The 26138-nt window shown below is 35.5% G+C and overlaps 1 protein-coding gene across 4 annotated transcripts; it reads left to right on the forward strand.

Annotated features, from left to right (window-relative positions):
- Window positions 1-1652: 1652 nt before the first annotated feature.
- Window positions 1653-25489, forward strand: LOC110103926. 4 transcript variants are annotated; one of them, XM_020832819.2, is made up of 6 exons: window positions 1653-2469; window positions 10413-10471; window positions 10567-10695; window positions 15997-16132; window positions 16737-17044; window positions 25172-25489. In XM_020832819.2, the coding sequence occupies exons 1-5, from the start codon at window positions 1771-1773 to the stop codon at window positions 17037-17039; spliced, it is 1326 nt and encodes a 441-aa protein (XP_020688478.1). In that variant the 5' UTR covers window positions 1653-1770; the 3' UTR covers window positions 17040-17044; window positions 25172-25489. The 4 variants fall into 4 exon arrangements, with proteins under 4 accessions (XP_020688478.1, XP_028552351.1, XP_028552350.1 ...); XM_028696518.1 differs by lacking the exon at window positions 25172-25489 and adding an exon at window positions 19572-19773; XM_028696517.1 differs by lacking the exon at window positions 25172-25489 and adding an exon at window positions 17804-17987.
- The last annotated feature ends 649 nt before the right edge of the window (window positions 25490-26138 follow it).

Here is a 26138-nt window from a genome sequence, read left to right on the forward strand (position 1 = left end):
GAAGATGAAGATAGCCAACGAAGGCAAGAGGAAGAAACAGAAAATGAAAATCTTATTCAGAGAATAGAGTACACAGTATTTATAAAAGGCTAAGCGGGTAAAATCGTAAAATACAAATATAATACAGGATAAATGAGTAATGCTCTGTCAATAGTTAGGTTCGGGTATTAATAAAATATTATTTTAAATTAAGCATGTCAAAAGCACAGGTAAAACATAGTCAAAAGCACAGGTAAAGCGCAGTCAAAGCGCACTTAAAACGCACCTAAAGCGCAGTCAAAAGCGTAGGTGACGTGGCATGTTTTTATTGGATGTTCGAACCTATTCTGCGCGTCCGGTGACTGGATGCAATAATTTGCCCAACGCCTAACGCTTATTATTTTAATTTTAAAAATTTTTATTTAAATTATAATTAAATTTGCTCAATTTAAAAAAATGATGCGTTGAAGTGCTTAATTTTTATTTATTTTTAATAATGTCAATATGTATTGATTTGATGTAACATTTTTAATGGCCGAATCATTTTTAGAAAGATAGAGTGAAATAAATCAATGAATGGATAAATTAAAAAACATTTCAAAGAAAAAATAATTATAATAAAATTATATATATTATATTTGTTAAAAAATAATATAATATATAATTAATAAATTAAAATTAAAATTACAGCTTTATTTGGGACTGTTTTCTTACTGTTTTATTTTTTTATACTATAATCATAATTTTTCTATGACCTTTATTTTTTTATTGCTTTTAAAAAAATTTTATGTTAAGAAGTTGCTTTCAACAACGACTTTCAAAGAAATTATTTTCTTCATAATAACTTTATAATCAGCTTTATAAAAAATTACATCCGTCCTAAACTTACCATATAAATGAAGCCATGGTTCAACACTTCAACAAATGGAAAAAAACTATTCCTCTATTACATAGCAATAATAGTTTATCATTCTTAAAAAAAATTATAGATATATTAGTGGAGTCGAGTATCCGTCTAATCGGACTAAGCTCCTTTAATTCTTATTGAGCTCAGACTCAACTTATTTGAAAATAATTAAGCTCACATTTGGCTCGATTACTCGAGCTCGTTTGAAAAGCTGGAGCTTAATATGAGGAATGTTTAAAAATGTGTAGCATATATTTTCATATATTATAATGAAATTAATTTTGAGATATATTTTAAATTAAATAAATTAATGACTCGACAAGTTTATGAGTCAAGTTAGGTTGAGCTCAGTATAGATTCCAGCTCAAACTCATGACTAGATAAGCTCGCATGTTGAGCTCATGAATGAATCAAGTTTGAGCTGGCTCGCGAGCCAAGTGATCATACTTACACTCCTAACCTAATACATAATTTATACATAAATTTTTTATATTTATTTATATAATACTCAAATCTCAAAATCATAATTAAAATATCATTAATATTAACTTATTTAAATTAAAATATATATTTTTAATGTATATATTTTGATGTGATTTAACGTTAAAATGATATATAAATAAATACAAATTTTAGATATTAGATATATAAATTTATTAACTATAAAATTTTTAAATATTGGCCCGTATAAATTGATATGGGTTGAAAAAAAAAAACTATAAAATCTAGAATGTTGTTATTTCACCAACCTGCGGCTCCAAAGCTAATAAATATCACCATGCGGTCTAACTCCAAGAAGTAGCTCACCACGTACCCTCTGTCTGGAGAGCACTCGATTCTCCACTTCACCTTACTCACCGCCTTCGTCGCCATCGCCTCCGGCGATGTCCGTCTTTTGCGGTCTGGAATGCGTGGTCTGTCTCGGCTGCTCCCGCTGGGCTTGGAAGCGCCTCACCTACATCGGCGCTTATGACTCCGAATCATGGCCTCCTGCCGTCGCCGAGGACTTCGAACCAGTACCCCGCATATGCCGAATCGTCCTCGCCGTCTACGAGAACGATCTTTCTCACCCCCGCTATGCCCCTCCTGGCGGCTATGGCCTGAACCCTAGCTGGCTCATCAAGCGCGTCGACTACGACCAAACCCAAGGCCGATGCCCGCCCTACATCATCTACACCGATCACGACCACCGAGAGATCATTCTCGCCATCCGTGGTCTTAACCTCGTCCGCGAGAGCGATTACGAGGTTCTCCTCGATAATCGGTTAGGTAGGCAGATGTTCGATGGGGGGTACGTTCACCATGGTTTGCTTAAGGCGGCGACGTTTATTCTGGAGCGCGAATCGAATACGCTTCGGCAGCTGGTTTGTGAGCTGGGGCCGGAGAATAAGCTCGTGTTCGCTGGGCATTCGCTGGGATCCGGCGTGGCCGCGCTGATGACGGTCATTGTGGTTAATCACAGGGACCAGTTTGGAAGTATAGCTAGAAAACAGATTCATTGCTACGCCATCGCGCCGGCGAGATGCATGTCGCTTAATCTCGCCGTGAAGTATGCTGATGTTATCAATTCTATTGTTCTTCAGGTGAGTATTTCTCCTATTTGTTTTTACTGATTGGATTATTGCTTCGTGGGAGGATTGGAGGTAGTGATCGGGTTGAGAAGTGTAGAAATTTCGTGGAAAGAGTGATGTTATTGTTCCCATTCTCGTTGGATTATTATCTTCGTGAAGAGAAGATCTAACCAGTATTCAATACTCAATAAGAATCGGTCCTGTAGTATTAAAGTGGTTATATCAGTTTGTCCATGGAGATTGCTTATAACTAAATTGTGCAATATTGGGGAATTTACTTAATCAGTGAGCTTAGAATTTCGTGACTTGATTGTTAAGGAAAGCAAAGAACATCTTTGTGTTTACGAATTCTTGAGCTCGGTTATAGCTTGCCGGGAATTTAGTTATACTTCTTTCATTTATTTGTCAACGATGCATGGAATATTGATTTTTTATTCTGAACCGGACAATCAACAAATCTCTGGTAAGGGTGAAATTTGAAATTGCTTCGTTTTTGGGTTGAAATTTTAAAAAGTCATCTGTTCTGAAATGACTTCAAAGAAGTGTCACGGCATCCACAAGTTACTAATTTGCCCTTCATTAAAATGGTTCCACCTCAGTCATCTAATTTTTTCCGGCTGTTGAAGCCGATAAATCTACTCTTCAGTTGCACCCAAATGGCCAAAATATGTCTCCAGGATCATTGGATAAATCATACGCCTTTCATCATCCATTTATTCTGAAGGCTTATGCTGGGCTTTCACTTGGGATAGCAAAGTGTATTTCATTTTTTAAGTAGGGTCAAGGAGGATTTTCTCGTGGGAATGGATGATGATGCATGGACTGTGGTCATGTTGGAATGCAACTTCAAGGCGAGCTAATGATTAAGAATTTGAAACGTTGAGTCAATGGCCGATTTAACATGGGAGCACAGTTTCATTTTGTATTTTCCAGGTGTCCTTAGGCCTTTGACTAGTCTAATTATGTTATTCTTTGTAAGAAGAACAGTACTGTATTAACGTATAAAGGCAGAGAGCACAGAGGAAGGAAAACTGAATTCCATTTCAGTGAAGAGAAACCTGTACATATGTATTTACTGTAGCAACTAGGTGTATATATAGATGTAAGTGATGTACAGGTGTAAGGCTAGGATTAAATGAGTTTGTTGTGGTTTAACGATTGGCCTTTGAGCTGTACTGTGCGTGGACGTTCCATTCCCCTGCTATGTTAGAGGTTGAGTATTGAGTTGTTTTTATGCCCCCACAAACTAACAGTGGAGAAGATTGAACTGTTAGTTTGGATCTTAGAAGTTAAAATCTTGGAGTGGATAGTGATTTAGTGAGAATGTTTGCTATTTGATCAATTGTATTGATGGGTGCAAAAGTGATTTCATTTGATTAAATGTGATCCTTGATGAAGTGGAAGTCAACCTCAATGTGTTTTGTGCGAGCATGGAATACCAGGTTGTTGGCGAGAGCAACGGACGAGGTGTTGTCGCAATGAATGATGGTCGGTTGGGTTGGAGCAATGTGGAAGTCGAAGAGAAGACGTCTGAGCCAGATTACTTCAGCCCCCGCTGCTGCTAGGGACCGGTAATCTGCTTCTGTGGACGAGCGGGCAACTGTTTGTTGTTTCTTCATTGTCCATGAGATAAGTGTGTTGCCAAGGTATGCAAAATAGCCTGAGGTTGAGCAACGGGTGATAGGATCGCTGGCAAAGTCGGCGTCGACAAATGCTGTAAAATGTAGACTGGATTTGGATATGGGAAGTCCAAAACCTTTTATGCCTTGGAGGTACCGGAGAAGGCGTTTGAGGAGATGAAAATGTTGGGAGAGAAAGAAGTGCATATGTTGGCACAGTGTGTTCATGATGAAGGCAATATCCAGGCATGTAATGGTGGCATACAACTGGGACCCTGTGAGTTGTCTGTAGGTGGACTATAGGAAAATCGTCAATTACTGGCGGCTTGCCGGCAAACTATTTTCAGGCGGCTTTCCGACGGTCTAATTTTTCAGAAGAATTTTTGGCAGTTTTCCGGCGGTCTTGTTTCCGACGGATTTCAGGCTTCATAGTATTTTTTTCTTAATTAATTTAATTAATTAATAATTTTAGTTTATTTTAATTAATTATTAATTTAATAAACTTAGTCTAATTAATTATTAATATAATAACATATTTAATTAACTATTAACTTAAATATTTTCTTTTTATTAATTTTTAATTATAATTTTAGTATGATATATTTTAAATAAATTATAATAAGAATTCTAACACACTTTCTCTCTCAGCAAAATTGTTGGGACTTAACAAAATGGAGTGGACTTGGTTCGAATCCCGGGCAGGACGTGCAACCGGGCAGTGCTGGCAGGCTAGCGGGCAGAGCGGGAGTTCGGGCGGACAGCTCGGGCAGGGCAGCGGGGAGGGCGGGAGATCGGGCGGGCAGCGGGGAGCTCAGCTCGGGCTGGTGGGCAACCGATCTTTTTTTTATATTAAATTTTAGATATTTTCCGGTGGCCTTTTTCCGTTGGAAAAATTTGCCGCCGAAAAATACCGCTGGAAATATTTTCCTACGCGTGTTTTATCGGCGGAAAATTTGCCGCAGGAAAGCCGTCAAAAATTTACAAAATCGTCGGAAAATGCCATCGGTAATAATTAATTTTCTTGTAGTGGTGGTTGGATCTGAAGAAAGGATATCGGTAGGGATGGTGGTGGGAGGTTTTGTGTAAGATGGATTGGAGATGGGATTGCAATTAGTTAGACCGGCTTGTTGAAGAATACTGTGAATATAAGAGGCTTGAGAAAGATGGAGCTGATTACCGTGAGAGGTAATGTGGATGCCAAGAAAATTGGTAGGGAAGCCAAGATGTTTGATAGAGAAGTGATTCTTGATAGATGAAATGATATTTAGTTGGAATTGTGGATCACTACCCATCAAGAGAATATCGTCTACATAGATTAGAAGGTATGCTTAGATTTGATTTTGGTTAAGAATAAATAGAGATGGGTCAGATTTGCTATTGTGAAAATCAAGAGAGAGAAGATGAGTGGAGAAGGTCTTGAACCATTGACGGGGAGCTTGTTTAAGGCCATAGAGAGATTTTTGAAGTAGGCATACATGGTTAGGAAATTGGGAGTCCTCAAAGCCTTTGGGTTGTTTCATATAGATAGTTTCATTGGGAGAGCAATGTAGGAATGCGTTATTAACATCAAGTTGATGTATTGGCTAGGAGTTAGTAATGGAAAGGGTAAGAAGTACTCGGATTGTAGGGAACTTTTCAATGGGGCTGAAGGTTTCTTTATAATTGAGGCCATATTCTTGACGATGGTCTTGAGCAACAAGTCTGATTTTGTATCTAGCAATTGATCTATTAGCATGTCGTTTGGTCTTGTGAGTCCAACGACAACCAAGGATTAAGGCTTTGGGTGGGGGAGGAACAAGAAGCTAAGTTCCTTGTTGTTGGAGGGCTAGAAATTCACTTACCATGACAGATCGCCAGTGAAAGTGTTGAGAGGCTTCGACATTGGTTGTGGGATCAGAAGGTGTATAAGATAGTTGATGAGTGAGATTGAGGATTTGTTTGGGTTTGAGGGAGCCAATTTTAAAACGAGTGAGCATGGAAGGTATTGTAATGGAGGGGGGTATTGGTGGGGAGGGTGGAGGATTGTCCGTGGGATGAATCTAACAATGGTGAGGGTGATGCTGGAGTTTGAGAGGCATATAGAGTGGTTTTTGACAGTGGATCAGATAGGTGGAGTTTGTAGTTGGTTGGTTGAGGGATCTAGGTAGTATAATATGATGATTGATGTGATGGGGGCCTGGTGTATTGATGGTTTGAGTTTGTTGTGTGGCATAGGGGAAGGTGGATTCGTCAAACGTGACATGGCGAGAGATGTATATACGGTCGGATATGGGTTCGAGACATTTGTAGCCTTTATATGAAGTGGCATGGCCTATAGAGATAGATGGAGGGGATTTAATTGAGAGTTTGTGACGGGCATTTGGTGGGAGTACAGGAAAGAAAGCACATTCGAAAACCCGAAGATGGGAGTATGTGGGGGAATGTTTGTGGAGTAGTTGGTATGGAGATTTGTTCGAGGTGTTAGAGGAGGGCATGAGGTTGATAAGGTATACGACAATGAGTAATGTGTCTAGCCAAAGATGGTATAGTAGGGTAGGCTTGACGTGTGAATTACGGTATGGGTAGTTTCGAGAATGTGCTGATGCTTGCATTCAGCTAGGTCGTTTTGCTCGGAAGTGTATGGAAAGCTTATTTGGTGATTAATGCCATGTAGTTTGAGGTAGTTTTGAAAGTTATGATTTAGGAATTCAGTGCCACCATCATTGCGAATGTGTTTAATAGTAAGGGAGAGTTGTTTTTCCACAGTTGAATGAAAATTTGTAAACACGGAAAACATATGAGATATGTGCATAAGGGGAAATACCCAAGTAAAATGAGTAGAATCATTCACAAACAAAATATAGTATTTGAAACCTTGATTGGAAGAAATTGGGGAGGTCCCCATACATCCATATGTAGTAGTTCTAATGGTTTATAATTATGAGTAGAAGATCTAGCGAAGGGGAGTTTATGACATTTAGAAGCCTTAAATAGAGAGCAAGAAATAGTATAGTTAGGGATTGCTAAATAACGGTTGTGTTTGGAATAAGTTCAAAATAAAATATGCTTAAATATTAATCTGAATAGTAAAATAAATTCAAAATAAAATTATAAATATTTTTAATATTTTATAATTAATTATTAATGAAATAGAAATAAATATTTAATGTTTTTTTAAAACTTAAAATATAATTAAAATAATTAACTAATATAATTTTTAAATTAAAGGAAATTAAATCCTAAAAATTTTGATATATAATATGCATTTTTTGGGTAATAATTATTTAAAGCTATGTTAATTAAAATATGATTAAAATTAATTAAAACTTAATTAAATCCGGCGGCGGTTAGACATGCGGCGACTCCCCATTGGCCGATTTAAAACCGCGGACGCTGTTTGTAATCATTGGCAATGATTGCTCCGCCTCGCAATCATTGACAATGATTGCGGCGGTGCGAGAATCATTGTCGCGGCACTTTACCACATCGGCGCGTGGTCGCGGCCGTCCGATCACCCGCTGTACGGAACGGATGCTGAGATCGTGCCGGACGGGGGAACGAGCCACGCGATCGTGTTTGCGGTTAAACATACGCCGCGGAACAACGAATTCTGAACCGTTGATCGTAAAATCAACTAGATCATACGTAATATGAAGATTACGTACGCCGAACCCTAGAATAGTTTTTTGACTCGTTCTCACGATCAGATCAACCAAATTGAACGAAACTTTAAACCTATGATCTATGCATGAACAGAAACTATGGGGAATACATATCGCGGTCTGAAACGCACTTTACATAAAGCTATATCGTTCTAAGTGTATCTAACTAGGGTTAGGGTTATACCTTAATCCAATGTATATATTCAGTAGATCTTGGGCTCTCTGAATTATAGATTGTCGACGAATAATTCTCCTGTTGAACTCGAGGCTCGAAACGCCCTTGATTAACGGGAATATGCTTTGGAAGTTTTGAGGTCTCGGGTCGCTGGAGATCTCGTCGCCGGCGACTTTGACAGGTGAGATTTGATTGGGGAAAGGTAGAGGGAATGTGTGGGAGCTCAAGTGAAAGATATCTCGGCTTGAGAAAGCTTGTAGAGAGAATATAATGCAAGGTCCTCTCTTTGGAACCCTAAAAAGAGTATTTAAAGGCTCAAGGGCTTAGATCCACGGTTAGGATCGAATCCTCAATGAATTAGGAGGGAAAACAAAGCTATTTGGCTGTGGTTTGAATGAAAGGTGGAAAAGGAATGATTCCAATGCATTAAAATGGTCTAATTTGGCTTTAATAGGTCAAATTGACCTAATTAGGGCTTGGTTTGACCAAGTCAAGATTTGACTTGGTCCACCAAATTAATTAGGTCAAGGAGGATGGGGGCGTGAGCTAAAGAGGGTTTTGAATTGATTTAGAATTTGAATAGACCCATTTGGGCTAATTGAGTCCAAGGGAGGTGAGGATTGAGTGTAAGAAGCCTTGGAATATATTTGAAATCAAGTAGGGAAGGGTTTGGGTCAATTTGGGTCAACTCGGGTTGACCAGGTTGATCTAGGCCACAGGTCTGGGCCCAACAGACTTGATTTGACCCACTGAATTGGATGGGAGGGGTCTTGGAGAAAAATAGGGTCAACATCTATCCATCAAATAAACTATATTAATATGTAGAACTTGGTATGAAGAATCCAATGAACTCAACAGATTCTAAATCTGATAGTTAGATTGATGAGAGCAATTTTTAGAATGTTAGTTATTTAATTTACTGCCATCAGCAAAGGATGATGATAGGTCATCATCTATGAGTTGAAACGTTTGCATCTTTGTGAACAATCATATTTTGCAAATATATTGCAAAATGGAGGCCTTTAAAGATCATAAAACTCAAAGAAGTTTATATCAAGTTGGATGACATGTGCAAAAATGGACACATCTCGCCTTGAGTAAGGATTATGGATGCATTGCTCATAGAGAGCTTACGGGGTGCTACTTCATTCGATTGATGATAGTGGCAGTGATGGTAGCTGCCTCCACTTCATGCAAATTCTTTATTGTGTGTAAGGAAAAGGAGGAGGCTTGGATTGTTCCAGTTTGATTTGGCCTTCAGCATGCTTGAATTCAGTAGTTTTTAGTGTCGTTGGAATACTTATTGGAATACTTATTGATGAGACTGTAATTTTAACTATAAATTTGTATTATTTGGAATCCTCTTGATCTCAAAATAAATTTCGAAGCCTAAATTTATCTTGGTTGGTTTAACTTATTAGATTTGACTTAAATGTTCATGGACACATGCTTTGCCCAAAAATTGTGCTTGATCATATGAAGTTTTTGTATTATATCAGAGAAAATTTTGGAGTTGCATTATTGTCCTTGAAAGTAGACTTACGTGGTTTGAACAGGCATCATCAAATGTAGAAAATGCACTTATTAGATGTATTGGTAAAATTAGTATAAAATGATTAAGAAGGAAAATTATGTAGATTTAAGGTTACATGGATAGAAGTTGTTTATAAGGTTACATGGATCGAAAAATAAATTTAACATCCGGACAACACCCAATATGAATAAATGGAAAATAAGGATTCATAACTTTGATCATAAATAGTTGTGAATTTGTGATAAGGCTAATGATGAATAATTTTATATGAATTCAATAAATTTATTTCTAATAGAATGATGTAAATGCAAGTAATTAGAGAAAATAGGAAATTGTATAGGAGTTAAAATAGAAAATTAATTGAAAGATGGATTTAATTAGTTTGTATTATGAAATATAAATAAAAGGTATATATCATGTTTAGTTCAAAATGAATAGATTTGATTTTCTTTTTAGAATGAAGGGTTGATATTCTTTATTGGTTGAATACTAATCCTCTATTGTATAGGACTGCTGATTTATACTCATGATTAAGTATGGTAAAAGATATTCAAGTTGATTTTCTTTTACTAAAAGTGTTCAATTTTTTTTAATAATTTTTTACTACTCAAATCTATCAAAAATTTTAGTTTTATGCTATGCATGTAAGTTTTATTTGATGTCATCACTCCCACATCACTAATGAATAATTTTCTTAGACCATTTGTTAGAGTTCTAAGTTTGTGTGCTTCATATATGATCAAATAATCTCAAAAGTTTATGTAAAGAAACATTCTAATACTTGTATGGTGTATATTAAGATGGAAAATCTTGATTTTCCAAGAAGATATTGCATGATTAAAAACCAAGTCAAAATCAAATGGTAAGAATACGTATCTTTCTTATTATGAGGGTAATTTAATTGTGCTTTTGATGTGATGATGGCGCTAATTTAAGTATTATTTATGCTAAATGTTGTGATGACTCTAACCTTGGAATTCTCTTAGGATGATTTCCTTCCGAGGACTCCTACTCCATTAGAAAATATTTTTGGATCCATCTTCTGGTGAGTTTTATCTTCTTGAAGCAGCATTTAATTCCAGTTAGAGATAAATCATTATTTTTGTCATTTTTTAAATTACCTTTTAACGCTTTGGTCAGTTTGCCCTGTCTATTATTTTTTGTTTGCATGAAAGACACTTTTATACCAGAAAGAAGAAAGCTTAAAGATCCGAGAAGGCTCTATGCCCCTGGTCGAATGTATCACATTGTTGAGAGAAAATTTTGCAGGTAATCACTCGCCTTCTAGGTTTTGTTTAGATTGAAGATATTCATCTTTTAAATTATGAACAACTTAAAATACTACTGCCATTATACTTTGGGTTATCTGGCCCATTACCCTCCTTCATGTTTTCTATACTTTACATATTTGAAGTCCCATTATCTCTAATGTCCTAATTAACGTTCATGATTTTGCCTCCTTTTTATGTATAGATCCAGATGAACAATGTTGGTTTCATATTAAAATCACCTGATTTGGGAAATGAAATATACCTGGAAGGATAATCCTCCCTATCTTTCTAAAATAGTTGTAGTCTACCTTTTCATTTTTTTCATAAAAGGAAAAAAAAAAGAGTTTGGTAGATAGGTCGCTTCTATTTATCCATATAATATAGTGGCGTGAACAATTTCTAGTCACCTTGTTGATTAATTGTTTCCATTTTAGCTTCAATTACATATAAATAGGATTTTAAAAAGGTTTTTGTACATTTTGGTCCGGAGAAATAAAAAATCTTTTTTTATAGTTGACGCGTCATTAGAAAATTCAACTGATCCTGTATAGATCATAAAATGCTCAATTTTTTTTTATTATGATGTTTCATAAGTGATTTCGGGATCATCTGAATTTTGATTTTAGTAAAATTATAGTTGAAATGAACCAATGACACCTTAAGTGTCTTGATCCAAGTCCAAAAGGACCTAAATCAATCAATTGAAAAATATAGTTAAAAAAAATCATGATATCATTTGCTAGATCAAAAGGTCTATGAATCTTACGTGTTTATACTCGAAGAAAGTATCTCTACAAGCTGAATCAAGTGAGCTCAAGATCATCTAATTCTAATATCATTAAGATATTAAGATATTAAGATGCAGATAGAATATTGTATGAATAAGGGGATCATCACATACCATCCAATGGAGTGTTATGATTTTTGAAGGAGATGACTAGAGTGTATGATGTGAAACCACATGCATGCAAAAGGAGCTTGATAAGAAATTTAAGAACAATTGACAATGTAATCTCAATTAATAGATTATTGTGATAACAAGGCAATTCAATAAAGATTCTTGATTTTCAACTTGCTTAGGCGAAGGAGTACATGTAGATTAACTAATCCTTGTAGATAAACAAAAATAGTAGCAAAGCTAAGAGCTATTAAACAACAATCCACAACTTAATAATGAGAGTTTTCACCTCGGGGATTATTCACTCGACTATACTCGGCTTGGCGAGAGAAGATCTTGCACACTAGAATTGAGATCACCACTAGGAAGATGTCAGAAGCCTTTGTCCACGGGAAAGTAGTCGGAGTTAGTGAGGGTGGCGGATGTCCGATGATAATCCAACGGCTTGGTGGAAGATGCTCCTCGATCGACAATGCAAGTTGATATCGAATGCGGTCGATATAGCCTTCCACGGTCTCGTCGTGTCCAAGTTGCACGTCAAAGAACGGGGATGCGAGGATGTTCGTCCGTCCTTGTTCGTCGAAGAGGAAGCCGTGGTCAATCTCAGGATCGGCCATGCATAGTTGAAGAGAAAGGGGGCAAACGTCGTCTTCTCTTCTCTCGGCCCCAAGTGTTATGAGCATCCAAACTTCACCCCGAGAGGAAAAGGGGAGGGTCGGCCAAGGTTGGGAGAGAGGGGGCGGGTGGATTGGGAGAGGGATGTTAGGCTAGATGAGGGGAAGAAGGGACTTACTCAAATATGAAATTAGTTTCAGATTTTAAGTAAATTTGGAGGGAAGTTAATTAGAATTTGAATTTCAAACCTCATGTGATCAATGCCATAAAGTGGCATTTAATGAGAATTGATCCCAAGCAAGGCCGGCGGCCAAGAGAGAGGAGAGGAGGGGATTAATTCACAAATCTGAAATTAATTTCAGAATTAAGTAAATTAGAGGGAGGGAAATTTGAATTTGAAAATTTTGAATCAAGAGCCTTGAATGCATTAATGGAGCATTAAAGTGAATTTCACCCTCATAGGGCCAGGGAGAGGAGTGATTAGGAAGAGGAATTTCTTTCCAAATGAGTTTGAAACTTATGGGGGGAAAATAATGAGTCATCCAATTAGATTTCGTTTGAATTTTGAATTCGAAAAAAAACTTCCTTATTTGGAAGTTTGCAAATAAGGAAAGTTTTTGAATTTGAACTTTGAATTTCAAAATTCAATAACTCATGCTTTTAATGCGGGACCTCAACCAAGGAGCCATTATGATGATTGACATCTTCATCATGGCTTGGGGCAAGGTGGTGGCCGGCGGTTGGGTGGTGAAAGAGGTGTGGCCGACGGCTAAGGGAGAGGCCGGCGATTGATTCCCTTAGGTTGTCGGCGGGATGAAATTGGGGTTCGAATTGGGAATAGACGGGAGGGGAATTTGGTGTTGGATGAGGATGAAAGAAGCACCGATAGAATGGAAACGAACTTAACCACGAGCCGCGGACTCTTCCAACGACTGGTGGGCCTTGCGATTTGCTCCCCTTGAGCTCTCTTCCCTCTCAAGCACTCATACTAGAAAAGTAGAAACAAAACATAAATCTTCTTTCAAATATTCATTAACCCATTACATAAGAAATGACCATATATATAGGCCTCAAAATGACAAAGGAAACAAAAGACTAAAATGCGCCTTGGGCTACAATAGCGACCAAATACCCATAAGGGTAAAAACGAAAAAACTGAAAAATAAAATAAATTACTACATAACATGACAAAAAAAATAAAACTCCTGATCGTGGCCGTCGATCTCCGGTGTCTCCGATGGCACACGTGTCGAAATCGCTGACAATGTCCTCATCAGTGTACCTCTTGAAAAATTTATAAATAGACCCATCTTCAACACATTTGAGGGGTCCGTGATGAGGCCACAAGAAGGATTGTAGCAGAGAGAATTTGGAGCTACGTCTGTCAGCTCTAGATGCATGTCGGCTCTAGATGCAGTGGATGCATGTCGTTGTCAATAAAGATGCGTGTTGTTTATACCAACATTAATGCTCACCATAAAAACTCATTCAAGAAGGAAATATTGCTTCCTATGGTTGGGAAATGAAAACTTGCCTCATAAATATCAAAAGCCCTATTGAAATTTGAATCCAAAAGCACCTCTAAAGCTCCAATGGTATTTCTCTTCTATTTCATCTTCCCAAGCCTTCATTTCCTTCACTACTCTCTCCATGCTCACATACTTTCAAAAGCACTTGGGATGAAGTTAAGGGTTGCCTAAAACTTCTATTAGAAGCTATGCCGCCTCACTGCTTTTAGAAAATCAAAATGGCCAAGGAAGAAAAGTCTAATAGTATTTTATTCTCCCCTTACATGTTTTGCCAAAAAAAAAAAAAGGAAAAAAACATGCATTATATAATTCGTGTGTTGTACTATAATATGACAAGGATAGCTAGCAAAATGGACGACAACAAACTACTTAATAAAAAATATTTGTATATATTAACCCTGGTCAATCGTACAGGTAATCCAAAATTTGTATTGTTAAATTGTTGCAGCGTAGGAGGAAAAAGTTAGGTTTAACAATGAATGCTAAAATCATGAAGCATAATTATTTCAAGGTCACTTGCATTAGATCACATATTTGAAGAACAATAACATAAGGATCAAGTATGAGACAATGGAAACTTGGATTTTGCTTTTCCTTTTCTACACCCAAGATCTCTCAATTGGCATGTGTATGGCTCCAAAGAAATAAAAAAAAAATCAGCCTTAAACTCGCTCCAATAAAATATGGCCAACCCCTCCAAATCAATCAAGAAATTTCTAAATAACAAGGACCATTCTCCTTCCTTGAATGGTTGGCCAACATCTAGCCTATTTAGAATGTACTTTTCTCTTTGTTTGAAACCACATTCCTTCGATATATCTAATGGCCATCCACCCCTTGCTTAGAAATCAATGTGATTGGCCCAGATTATTTCCAATTATAGCTAAAATTTGCCATACAAGAAAATTACAAGATTTGTAATATTTAAAGGCCTATAAATGCATGGAAATTTAATCATTGTTAATTATTGTTGAATAAAATTTTCTTTGTTGTTTTACAACACTTGAAGATTAATTTGACGACTCTTTTTCTTTGAATTGATTTATAAATCAACCATATTTAAGATTTATGGACCTCAACATATCTTCCAGTCTAGAACATTCACACTGATCAACATTACTACATTTTAGTAGTCTATCATGAAATTCAATCTGAAATCTATGGTTCAGTGGCCTATACGATTAAGGACCATATTAATTGTCTATGAATGATATGTATGATTATGATCATATGGTATGATTTTCTAGAGCAAAAAAATTTTAAGAAAAACATATAAAAGAATGTAGAGAAACTTCGCATGGAGGAAAAACATACGTACAAATGCATAGCCAACATAAAATAAACTTCACCAACATAAGAGAAACATCATTTAAGATAGTAGTTGGTTTACTGTGCTATTCCCACCTTTCAAATTTTTGCCCCTAACGTTTCTAAAATTGAAGTTGCAACACATAACAAATATGGTTACAACTACCTAATTTTATTTTCTTCTTTCATGTTGTCTCTCTTTCATTTTGTGCTTCTATTATACCTCGACATATGGAATTCCTTTTTTCTCATGTTCCTTTACTTAAAGCTGTTATTAGGTTCTTCTCTATATGTCAAATTAGGCTGCGGCACAATCTACCCATTTCTTTATTGATGATATATGTATGACATATTTTTTATCATTATTATGACGTGTCAATTTCCAGCCATAAGTTGTTTTTTTTCCTTTGTATAAATAGTCTCAATTGGCTAATGTATCTTCGTCTCAACACGCACTCTCTTTCAAGTCTACCAAGTTTTGCATATTCACATTCATAGTCTCCAACTAAGAATTTCACTTTTTATCGACAAGCCGTGATACCAACATCCTTTTCTTTCTCCAACCTTAATCCAACTCATCGGTGTTTATGCACTTAGTTTCGTAAGAAAACATCTCAAAAGTTGTGTGATAGCTATGACTATAAATCAATTCCATTAATTGTGGATGGTCATCCCAACTTTTACCAAAGTACAAAATATACAATCACCACCATTCTTTTAAAATTTGTTTATCTCACTCATGTTGCTCGTCCATCTTGGATGGAAAAACTGTACTAAAGATTTATTTAGTATCCATGCCTGCCTTCAATTATTCTCCTCAACCTTGAAATATACCTGCCTTCATAATTATATATAGTTACCTGACTTCTGTTAGTTGCTATCTGATGTTGGAACGGGACTAATCTATCCACCGAATCCATATATTCATTGTTGAATTTTATCCATGCAGATGTGGAAGATTCCCTCCTGAGGTGAAGACTGCAATTCCAGTTGATGGTAGATTCGAGCACGTTGTCCTATCTTGTAATGCAACATCAGATCATGGCCTCGTATGGATAGAACGAGAAGCACAGAAGGCATTAGATGTAAGTTAATTATACAAGTTCAACTATTTTTTGTTGGTCGGTAATTTTTTTATTGTAACTATCAACCCTTGTCAACGTGTTCATTCTATGCCAACGATCAATATCAGTATAGTAAACTGCTTTGGACATCGATCCATACAGTGAAAATTTTCTCTATAACATCATTGACTGAACCGTTCTTGAAAATTTTCCCCTAATTTCATTTGATGTTACCATTCTCATTGATTGGATATTTCAATTTATGTGCTCCATCTTTTAATGACAGGGGGATTTAGGCTTCGTTTGGGACGGCTTTCTTATTGCTTCTTAAAGTAGTTTTTCAATAATTTTTGTACTAGAAAACGCTTTAAGAAGCATGAAGAAAGCCAATTTCAAACGAAGCCTTATATACATACCATAAAATTTTTATATTTTACCATGTTTAACACCTAAATTTTTTTATTTATTTATATTTCACTTTAATATTTAAATCACATCAAAGTATATACATTAAACTATTTCACTTTAATGTTTAAATCACATCAAAGTTAGCTTTGCAGACTTGCAGTCAGCAAGATGCCAGTGAATCAAATAGCCCTGTAATGTTCAACTGTATCTTTTTCAGTTGATGAAGGAAAGTGCTGAGCGTCCAACACCTCCAGCCCAGCAGATTATGAGTAAGAAGCAAAGCCTAAAAAGGGAGCACAGAGATGCATTGGAAAGAGCAGTCAGCCTTAATGTGCCTCATGCAATATCACCAACAGAAGAATCCACTGCAGTGGTGGTGAGCTGCTCACATGCAGAAAACCAGGAGGAAATGGCGACTTCGTCGAAGTCCGGTGGGAAAACCAACTGGGATGAACTGGTTAAGAAGCTCTTCACTCGAAGCCAATCTGGTCACCTAGTCCTTAAGAAAGACATCCATTGATCCGAGTAAGAAATTTTTGCTAGCCTTTACTAGCCTTATATTTGTTAAATTATTCACATGGTTAGTATTTTTAAGAGCTCTCAGTTGGCTTTTTCAACTAGTTCAGTTTTAACAAAATAAGCATTTTTCTTCTTTTGACACCCAAAGAACGAAAGAGTTCGGCATTTCACCGACATTAGAATTCTTAAATATTTATATATTTTAATGGTTTGATAAGTTAAATGATATTTTTAATATGATTTAGATGTTTGTGTACTATATAGATAAATATCAAAATTTAGATGTTAGATGTGTAAATACAAAAAAAAAAAAAAATTAATGGTATATATGTAAAGCTCTTAGAAGTTTTTCAAGATCTGTTTGAAGTGCTTGCTTTTTACAAGGGAAGAGCAGGCTTATATTCTTGCAATTGTCTGCCATGTCCTTCTGTCAAATAAATCACAGAAAGCATTCAAAGCATATCAGATCCGATTATGCTTGTTATAATATTTTCAGTCCTTTTCTAGTTTTTATAATATATGGCTGATGAAGGTGAAGGGAGTTGGACATTTCATTGAGGATTTATTGGGATTTGATGTTCATATTTTGAGTAGCTTTTGCATTGCTTAGTTATTGAGATAGTTTTTTTTTTCTATTGTTGTATTTCGTTTGTTTGCTATCAAAATATAGTGTGATGGTTTAAAATTCAAACTATATTGTTTATCTTTTTCTCATGTGGATTTATAGAGTGATGGAAGAAATGATAACATGTTTTATTGCAATAGGTACACTACTACTAATAGGTGTCTCAAAGGTTGAGTATGTATGAGAAAATTCGACTTTATATGCTTCATACTACGTGTAATTGTTCAAATATGCATGGTGTGTAATTTCTTGAATAAATATGTACAAAAGTTTGTTATGGACGAAAGTATCTCATATTGTATTTGCATACTACTTATTAAAGTCCATAGACTATGGTCATGTGCAGGGGTATTCTTGGAATATTTATAAATGCCTTTTGTCCGCTTACATGAATGTTGCGGATCCGATGGCGTATTGTAGCAGCTTAAATATTGAATTCTTTGTTGCTTTGTACAAGAGATTCGTTAGTGCACTATAATCCACATGTAAAAAGCAATAAATAGTGCACGACAATCTATCTGTACAGCATTACATGTGCGGATCCAGCGATGCCTTTATGAGTGAGGTCCTTTGCATGACTTGAAATGCTCTTCTCCTCACATTCCTTGGGTGATGTGGAAGCTCATCTCCTGAGAGCTCTAGCCACAAATTTCTCTTATCTATCACATATTGTCATCCTGTGATATCCTCCCCGGTGAGCTCCATCCATGACTCCTCCCCTCCTCACTTTTTGTTATGTTGTCGAAACTTGACTCCCAACAAGCTTCTGTCACAAATCTCTTTAATTTACAAATTGCTATTCCATAATGCCTTCATTTGCGAGCTTCATCTATGACTCATCTTCTCCACATATGTTGCAGCAATGCAGCTGATGTCGAAGCCTACCCTAGCAAGTTCCCATTGCAAACTCTTCTCTCTCGTGTTTGTGGATGCCTTCACTCAACATGAATGTTTGCGCCTTTGAATACCTTTGCACAAAATGTTTGAACCTTGGTTAAAATCAAATGTTTGAATCAAGTTCAAACCATGTTCAAACAGTTTTTTGAACTCCAAATAAATATTGCATGATTCTTGTTAATTATTTAAATTATTGAGTTTTTATAATTAATTTAATGTAGATTATTCATGAAGAAGATTGACATAGAACATCAAATACAATTTTTCAGGAAGAGTTTTTATATTAGAATGAAGTCTACTTTTGCAAAGATTTCATCTAGATTTGAATATTCTTCACTTTATTATGAACTTAGGTTTTAATAAGTAGTTCATCTTATGAATAATTTATTTTAATTTGAATATCTTATGTAAGCTAATTATTTATATTTGGAAATGTGGTTAAATTTAAGTAGAATTGATGTAAATTTGGAGTTTTAATTGTTCAATGTTCTATGTTGGATGGAAGTTTACATTTGGCATGCTATGGCAAACATATTAACATCTTATGTAGAGCTTAATTGGATTATATGTGCATTTTTCTTAAGTTTGTTTTTATAAACTTATTAATACAATGAATTTAACATTTTATCTTATAGAAGTTGTTTGTATAAGTTTATAGGAATTCACATATATGTATTCTTTTGATATTTGGGTAGACAATCATTATTTCTATTAGAGAAATATAAGATGTTAAATCTAATAATTATTGGAACTTATGCATGAGTTAGATAAATCACATATCACATATGAGGCACATAAGAGTTTCAATATCATTTAATTTAGAAAGTTAGGTTTCATTTGGAATAGTTTTCCTACTGCTTTTTAAAACAAATTTTTTGTAAAAGAATTTTAAAAAGTTGATTTAAGAAACATTAAGAAAGCTATCCCAAATGAAATCTTAGAAAATTTTATGTGTGTTATATCATTATAGATATCTTACAAATAAATGCGTTTGAAAAAAATGTCTTTTAGGATGCATGATATACATAATAGCTTGATGAGGATATCCACCGGAGATTTTGACGTACTTATCATCGGCGGAATCGTAGATCGACGACTACGATTCATAGTTTCTTTTTATGATGTTTTAGTGCATTTTTTATTATTATTTTTTTCAATTTTCCACTTGTGCCCCTATGAGGGATTTGTGTAATGTTGTAGCCTGAGGGCATTTATGCTTTTTACATTTTGTTCTTTGGAGGCCTATATATGAAGGCTTAGTCTTTGTATTATTTTCTAATGATGATGATGAATGAGAATTCCACTTTCTTGTTAGATCTCTTTGTGCATTTTTGAGAGCAAAAACCCTAGGCGAGGGTGAGAGCAATACTCGTCAATCTTGATGGATTCTTTGGTTCGCGGTTCTTCGTTTTCTTCTCTCTTACTTTTGCACCAATCACGCTCAACCACCCACCGACCACTTCTTCCCGTTGCCCATCCCATCACTAAACCAAGATCCCTTTCCCACACCTACGTTCTCACTTGGCTCCCCCGCCTCACATGCCGGCCACCACCCTTTTAGCCGCCGGCCTCCAAAGCCCCATCCGCCCCTTTCCACAAATCCAAATCACCGTCCCTCCCATGGCTCCCCAAATTTGAATTTCAAATTTCAAATTTCCTTTTATTACCTTCCTAAAATGCACCCTTGCTAATTAGGAAATGATATTTATTTGAATTCAATAAACTTTTGAATTTTAAATACCTTCATATTAATAAAATTCCAATTAGGAAGCTATCCTAATTTTAATCAAATATGAAATTGAAAATCAGATTTGATTTCAATCAAATTAATTCCCTTGGTCCCACATACATTGAATCTAGATATTCTCCCTCCATCCTCCTATGGTCGGCCCCCTTCCCCTTGCTTTTCTCTCTCCAATTAAACCCCAATCTCATTTAATATTCCCCTAACCCCTCCTAAAATTGCCGGCCTCTTCATAAGTTTAATTTGAATATTTTAAATTCAAATTGAGCTTCATCCCTCCCATTAGAAAAATCTGAAATTGAATTCAGCATTTTCTAAGTTAATTCTCCACCACTCAACCAATCCCAATCACCCCACTTCACCTTGCCCAAGTCGCCCCTCTCCTCCACCCAACAACCCTCACCTTCCATTTGTTTTATCTTGGCCGCCCCTTCCCTTAGCGGCTCCTCCAAAGTATATCATCAAGGTACTCCCATGTTCATGGATGGCAGATCCAGAAGTTAATCACGGATTTGCCTACAATTCTCAAAGGAAAATTGATGTATTTTAATCACCCTTCTTCGACCCCGGATTTGGATCCGAAGGCACCGTCGAGGAATACGTTGAACATGTTCTCTTCCATTTGGAGGACGTCATCGACGAACAACGACCTATAGGACAGTGGAAGATCACCCGACGACCACTCGTCTCTCCAACTCCGACCAACATCCTGTGGATCAAATTTGCCAGCATCCTCTGTCTTTCAGTGGCATCACTCGGATTGCTGATATTCCTCCTTCGCTAACCCTACTACCAACGAGCGATTGAGAGGGAAACTCTAAGGTGAAAGATCTCTTTGTTAAGTGACGGATGGTTGTTAATCGCATATTTATTTTTCTATTTCCTTGTTATTATTTCATATTGTCCTGTTAATCTAGCGTGTAACTGCATATTTGAAGCAAGTTGATAACCACGAAACTAAAAGTCTTAACTTAGTGAACATTAATCCTATAATTTCATAACCAAAATAAGCTTATTATTAAAATCTTGCAATTTTGTTGTATGTTTCACATCATCTTAGTATCAGAGCATGGTAGGCATGCATAACATGTACTAGAAGTCACCCTAGGGGGTTTGCCTATCCATAAGTTATAGTATTTCATGCATATCATCATTTAATATATTTTATTTCACTATTATGCTTGCTATCCACTCAATTCCTGCACTCATTTAGTGAACTATAAGTTAGTTTTTTAATTGTTTAGGTGCTGCCCTTAACTTAACAACCTTCCTAACTGCTTAGACTTCTTAAACCACCTTTGTAGCTTGCTGCCCAGTAAATTCTTGCACTCATTTAGTGATCTGTAAGTTAGTTTCTTAGGTGTTTAAGTGCTGTCTCCAACCTAGCAACCTTTCTAATTGCCTACGTCACTTAAGTCCCTCTTGTAGCTTGTTGTCCAGTTGTTTCCTGCACCATATAGCGAGTCATAATGGTGTTTTTCTCCTTGTAGAGTGTATTCCTTTACACCCAATCTTCATTAGGTATCACTTAGCACTTCCCAATGGACCCGATAGGGCTTCAAAAGAAGTTAGATGACATCGTTAGTCTAGTGGGCTCTATAACTAAAACCATGAAGGAGAAACATGTGGACTCTTCCCACTATAGGAATGTGCTCTATTCGGTCAATCATGCTAGTCGGAAGATGCCCCAGTATGCTTATCAACCTAGACCTGAGCATAAGTCACAACAACCTTACTTAAAGTCACATTATTGTCTACCCATCTTTGATGGTTCCTCGGACCCTTACTACTTTAAGGATTGTGTTAGAAAATTAGATGACTATTTTGAATCATGTGATATTCCTAAGTCCCGCCAGGTTAGCATTGCTAAGTCTTGTCTGAACGATAGTGCTCGCCAATTTTGGATGAGGTTGGAAGATCATAAAGAGTCTCGTGGTGAATATCTTACTTATCATTAGAAGGACATGAAATGAGACCTCAATTTAAAATACCCGCCCTCTACTCGTGACCAACCATCGGGTTTTAAGTCACCCCATGTTCATCACATGTTTGATCACTGCATTCTCAAGAATCCTACACGTAAAAGTCAGTCCGACTCACCAGTTACACTCCAATATGATATCGTGGCTCCTAGTCCTCACCAATCAGCAGTTACTCAATTCCCTACCTTTGTGGTTACCCCTAAACCTATTCGACATACCACTCCCACTCACGTAGTGGCCCCAACACGTAGTAATATTCATCTAGAACACCACCCTATCTCTTTTGTTGGGAAAAATTGTGGACATCACTATGGTTGAGACCATCCATCCCTTAGTAACATCAGCGTTGTTGCCCCACCCTATAAGTCTCCACCTATCCTTGGGTCGACTCCTAGCCACCCCCGTCAACCTTGTCTGAACACGCGTTCTCTCTGTGTGGTGGATCCTGATTTACCTCACCTTGTAGATTACTTTACCACCTATCAAATTAGTAAAGATTCTAAGGCTATCCAACCTTTGGTATCCTAATCTTTGACCCTATAAGTGTAATTGTACCCAAAAGAAGCATTGCAAAGGATAAGTTCCCTGAACCTGAGACTGAGTGCATCCATTTTTTAGATACTAATGATATCACTGATAACGAGGACTTCTTTGAGGATGAAACTAAAGAGATTGAATTAGACTCCCTACATAACGTAAACCCTGAGTTAGGAGATTTAGAACCTTTAAACATTGATACCTTAGCCCACCCTTATCCTATTCTCCTCAAGGATATCCCTATGAATAAGGTCTGCTTGGATGATATTAAGTTGATCTTGAAAGAAGTTGATCTGACCTTGAGCACTCTAAAATTAAATTCGAAAGATTATGATTTCCTTATATCTCCTACTAAGTTGGTCTCAAATAATCCTAATTTAATTTTGAATAATTCTGATGGTGATGTCGATACTCTCAAGGAAATCAGAATTTTCTTTAGGAGATTTATATGGAATGTTTAGGAGATGATCTTAAGCATGAAAATGAGATTTTTCCCCAAAAATATTGAGTTGGAAAAATTAGGGCTTTTTCATATTATTGGATTTTTAAGAAGTTTCTTGAGTAATGTTCCAAATGATCATAGGAAGGTTTATAATAGTATAGATTAGGGCTTTTATGCAAAATGCATTTTTTGTAATTTTAATTTATTTTAAATCCGAAAATTAAGTTAATTTAATTTAATTTATGCTTTAGAAATAGGTTGATTTGAGTGATTAGTATTATTATACAATTAGAGAGAGAGAGAGAGCGCTTAGGTTGGTTTAAAAAGAGAAGAAGAATTTTAATTTAGATTTATCTTGTAGATTTTTGAAGGAAAAATTAATGCTCATAGGTGATAGTCATGGACCTTGAAGGAAGGCATTTGAGCGGAGAAATCAAATCAAATCCTTTAAATCGAAGTAAGTACTCCTGCTTTTTTATTACAATAACGATAATTGTTTAACGACAATTGCTTCTCCTAGTTGTGATGCATCAAGCATTGTTTTCTTTTTAATTTCTCATTGTGATTGGTACATGATTTTCCTTATGATAATCAATTGATCATGTTAAATGTTAAACATATAGATGTCAAATTATCTTATGTTATCATTGTTATTGATTTTATATATCATTGGGATATGTTATGGATAAGATATATAAATGATATGGTATAGTATGCTTGTATGTGTATGTTGAATGATAGAGCACACCCCCTTATGGTATTAGCTGGGGATGTTGTATTCGTGCACATTAAAGCAAAATGAAATGGTAAAGAAAATGGAAAAGAGGTACCTTCATTGGTACTGATTTAGATGGTGGTTCTTGTGATGGTTGTATTATATATATTATTTATGAGAAAAGAGAAAGATATGAATATCGATATATTATGGATGTGACTGTTATAATTTTTGTATAAGATTAAAAGTTTATTAATGAAAATTTTATGATTATAGGAAATTGCATTATGTTAAAGAGATAAAAGAAGATTGTGTATATTGTTTTCAAATTTCCTTGGGTTACTATAGTTTAAAGGCATGTTTTACTTACTAAGTTTTGACTTACTGTCAGTGGTTTAAATTTTTGCATGTATAATTATTTTAATCATAATGAGTAGAAGGGATGAAAACGTGTACCGTAGGAGAGGCATGCCAGAAGAAAAGGTAATTATATGAGTCATAATGATTTTATATTTATGTGTTTTGAATTTAATGTTTTAGTGGCTCTTTCAAATGTTATGGTGATACATTTAGAGATTGGATATTTTTTTCTATTGTTCGACCTCCGTTCCTGCCTCTTTTATACGAGCTTATCGGGTTGAGTCATGATATTATCAGTAGTAAGAACTTTATATTCTTTGGGTGATGTTTTATATATGTAGTAATATATAAGTTACTGATGTCCTTTGAGCCATGGACATATTTTAGTTATTTCTATTCTAAGCTTGCAAATATTGATATAGCCTTTCTGAAATTTAATAGTTCTTGGTTTGTCGCCATTGTACCTTCTCCTATAGTGATCTGAGGTTACCACCCAAAAACCTCCATATTTAAATGATACCAATAATTCCTCTTTTTTTCTCCAGTGCTATCATCAGAGACCTGCATTAACAAAGACAAAAAATTCATTTCAAAATGTGATTTCTAATTGCAAAAGTACAAATAAATGTGTAATCAATACTTATGAAAGAGGTTGTGTTCGAACACATTATTATAGAAAAATTGAGAACAACCGATCTACTGAAAACAAACCATTTGAAATCAATTTGTAATTTTTTAGTACTTACACTTATCAAGAATAAGCAATTTCTTTAGTTATATTTGCTGCAGCGAAAAGGTTACGCATTAACTCATACATTCGGCCGATAGCAGGGATTGCAAGCAGACACGATATCACTCCGACGTCGCGAACAGAGGAACCATGGTTCGACCTCAGTAGCAGTCGGGATCTGCTCAAGCGCATGAGAGTTAACAACGAACAGAGAATGCGACGGAGCGCGCGAGAGGGAACACCGAATACACCAAACACGGGAAAGTGAGATTTTGGGGATAACGTCGTGAGCGGGGTTGGGACAGAGTGGTATATTTGATGATAGAATTGTGTTGAGGTGGTAAAAATGAAATTTTAATGTTTAGGATGTTAAATATGTAAAATAAATGTTATAAAGTGGTATGGATGTAAAAATCCTTATTTATTTAACTCATTTCTTCTTTCTAAAATTTTACCATTCAAATATTTAATAATATTACATAAATTTTATTATTTAAATATAATTATTCTATCTTATGTTTAAATATAATATTTATGTTATATTTTTTTGTTTAAACATAATATAATTATTTATACTCCAAAATTATTTTGTCATCCAATTAATATCATACATATAGATTGTAAGTTATTTTTAAAAATATATTCATAAGAATTTAAAATTATTTTAATTTAAAAATTCTAATTTATTAAAAGATAAATTTATTAAGAAAATACAAATTAAACATAACCTTTTAAAAGGCATATTTTTGGGTGTATGCAAGAATATTAAATTATTATAATTAATTAAAACTTATAAAGTTTTACATGTTTTTAGTTTAAATTATTAAATATATTTATTTGAATAATAACTATTAAATATTGTGTTTTTTTAAATTATGTAAATATTTTAAAAATACTAATTTAAATATTTTATTATTATTTAAAATATAAGTTTAAATATTTAGTTTTTTTTATTCTCTCTTTCCCCTGTGATTTCTCTCCTCCCCCTCTCTCTCTCTCTCCGCTGCCATCTTGCTCTCTCTCCACTGTCATCTCTCTCTCTCTGCCTCTCTCACCTCTCTCTCCAAT

The sequence above is a fragment of the Dendrobium catenatum genome, unplaced genomic scaffold, assembly GCF_001605985.2.
Source record: "Dendrobium catenatum unplaced genomic scaffold, ASM160598v2 fragScaff_scaffold_756, whole genome shotgun sequence".
Taxonomy (NCBI): domain Eukaryota; kingdom Viridiplantae; phylum Streptophyta; class Magnoliopsida; order Asparagales; family Orchidaceae; genus Dendrobium; species Dendrobium catenatum.

Bases quoted from the DNA above. Each gene is read 5' to 3' on its own strand.
- LOC110103926 (XM_020832819.2), top strand. From the start codon at position 1,771: ATGTCCGTCTTTTGCGGTCTGGAATGCGTGGTCTGTCTCGGCTGCTCC. The intron at 10,472-10,566 runs GTGAGTTTTATC...CGCTTTGGTCAG, and splicing joins ATTTTTGGATCCATCTTCTG to TTTGCCCTGTCTATTATTTT. The intron at 16,133-16,736 runs GTAAGTTAATTA...TATCTTTTTCAG, and splicing joins AAGCACAGAAGGCATTAGAT to TTGATGAAGGAAAGTGCTGA.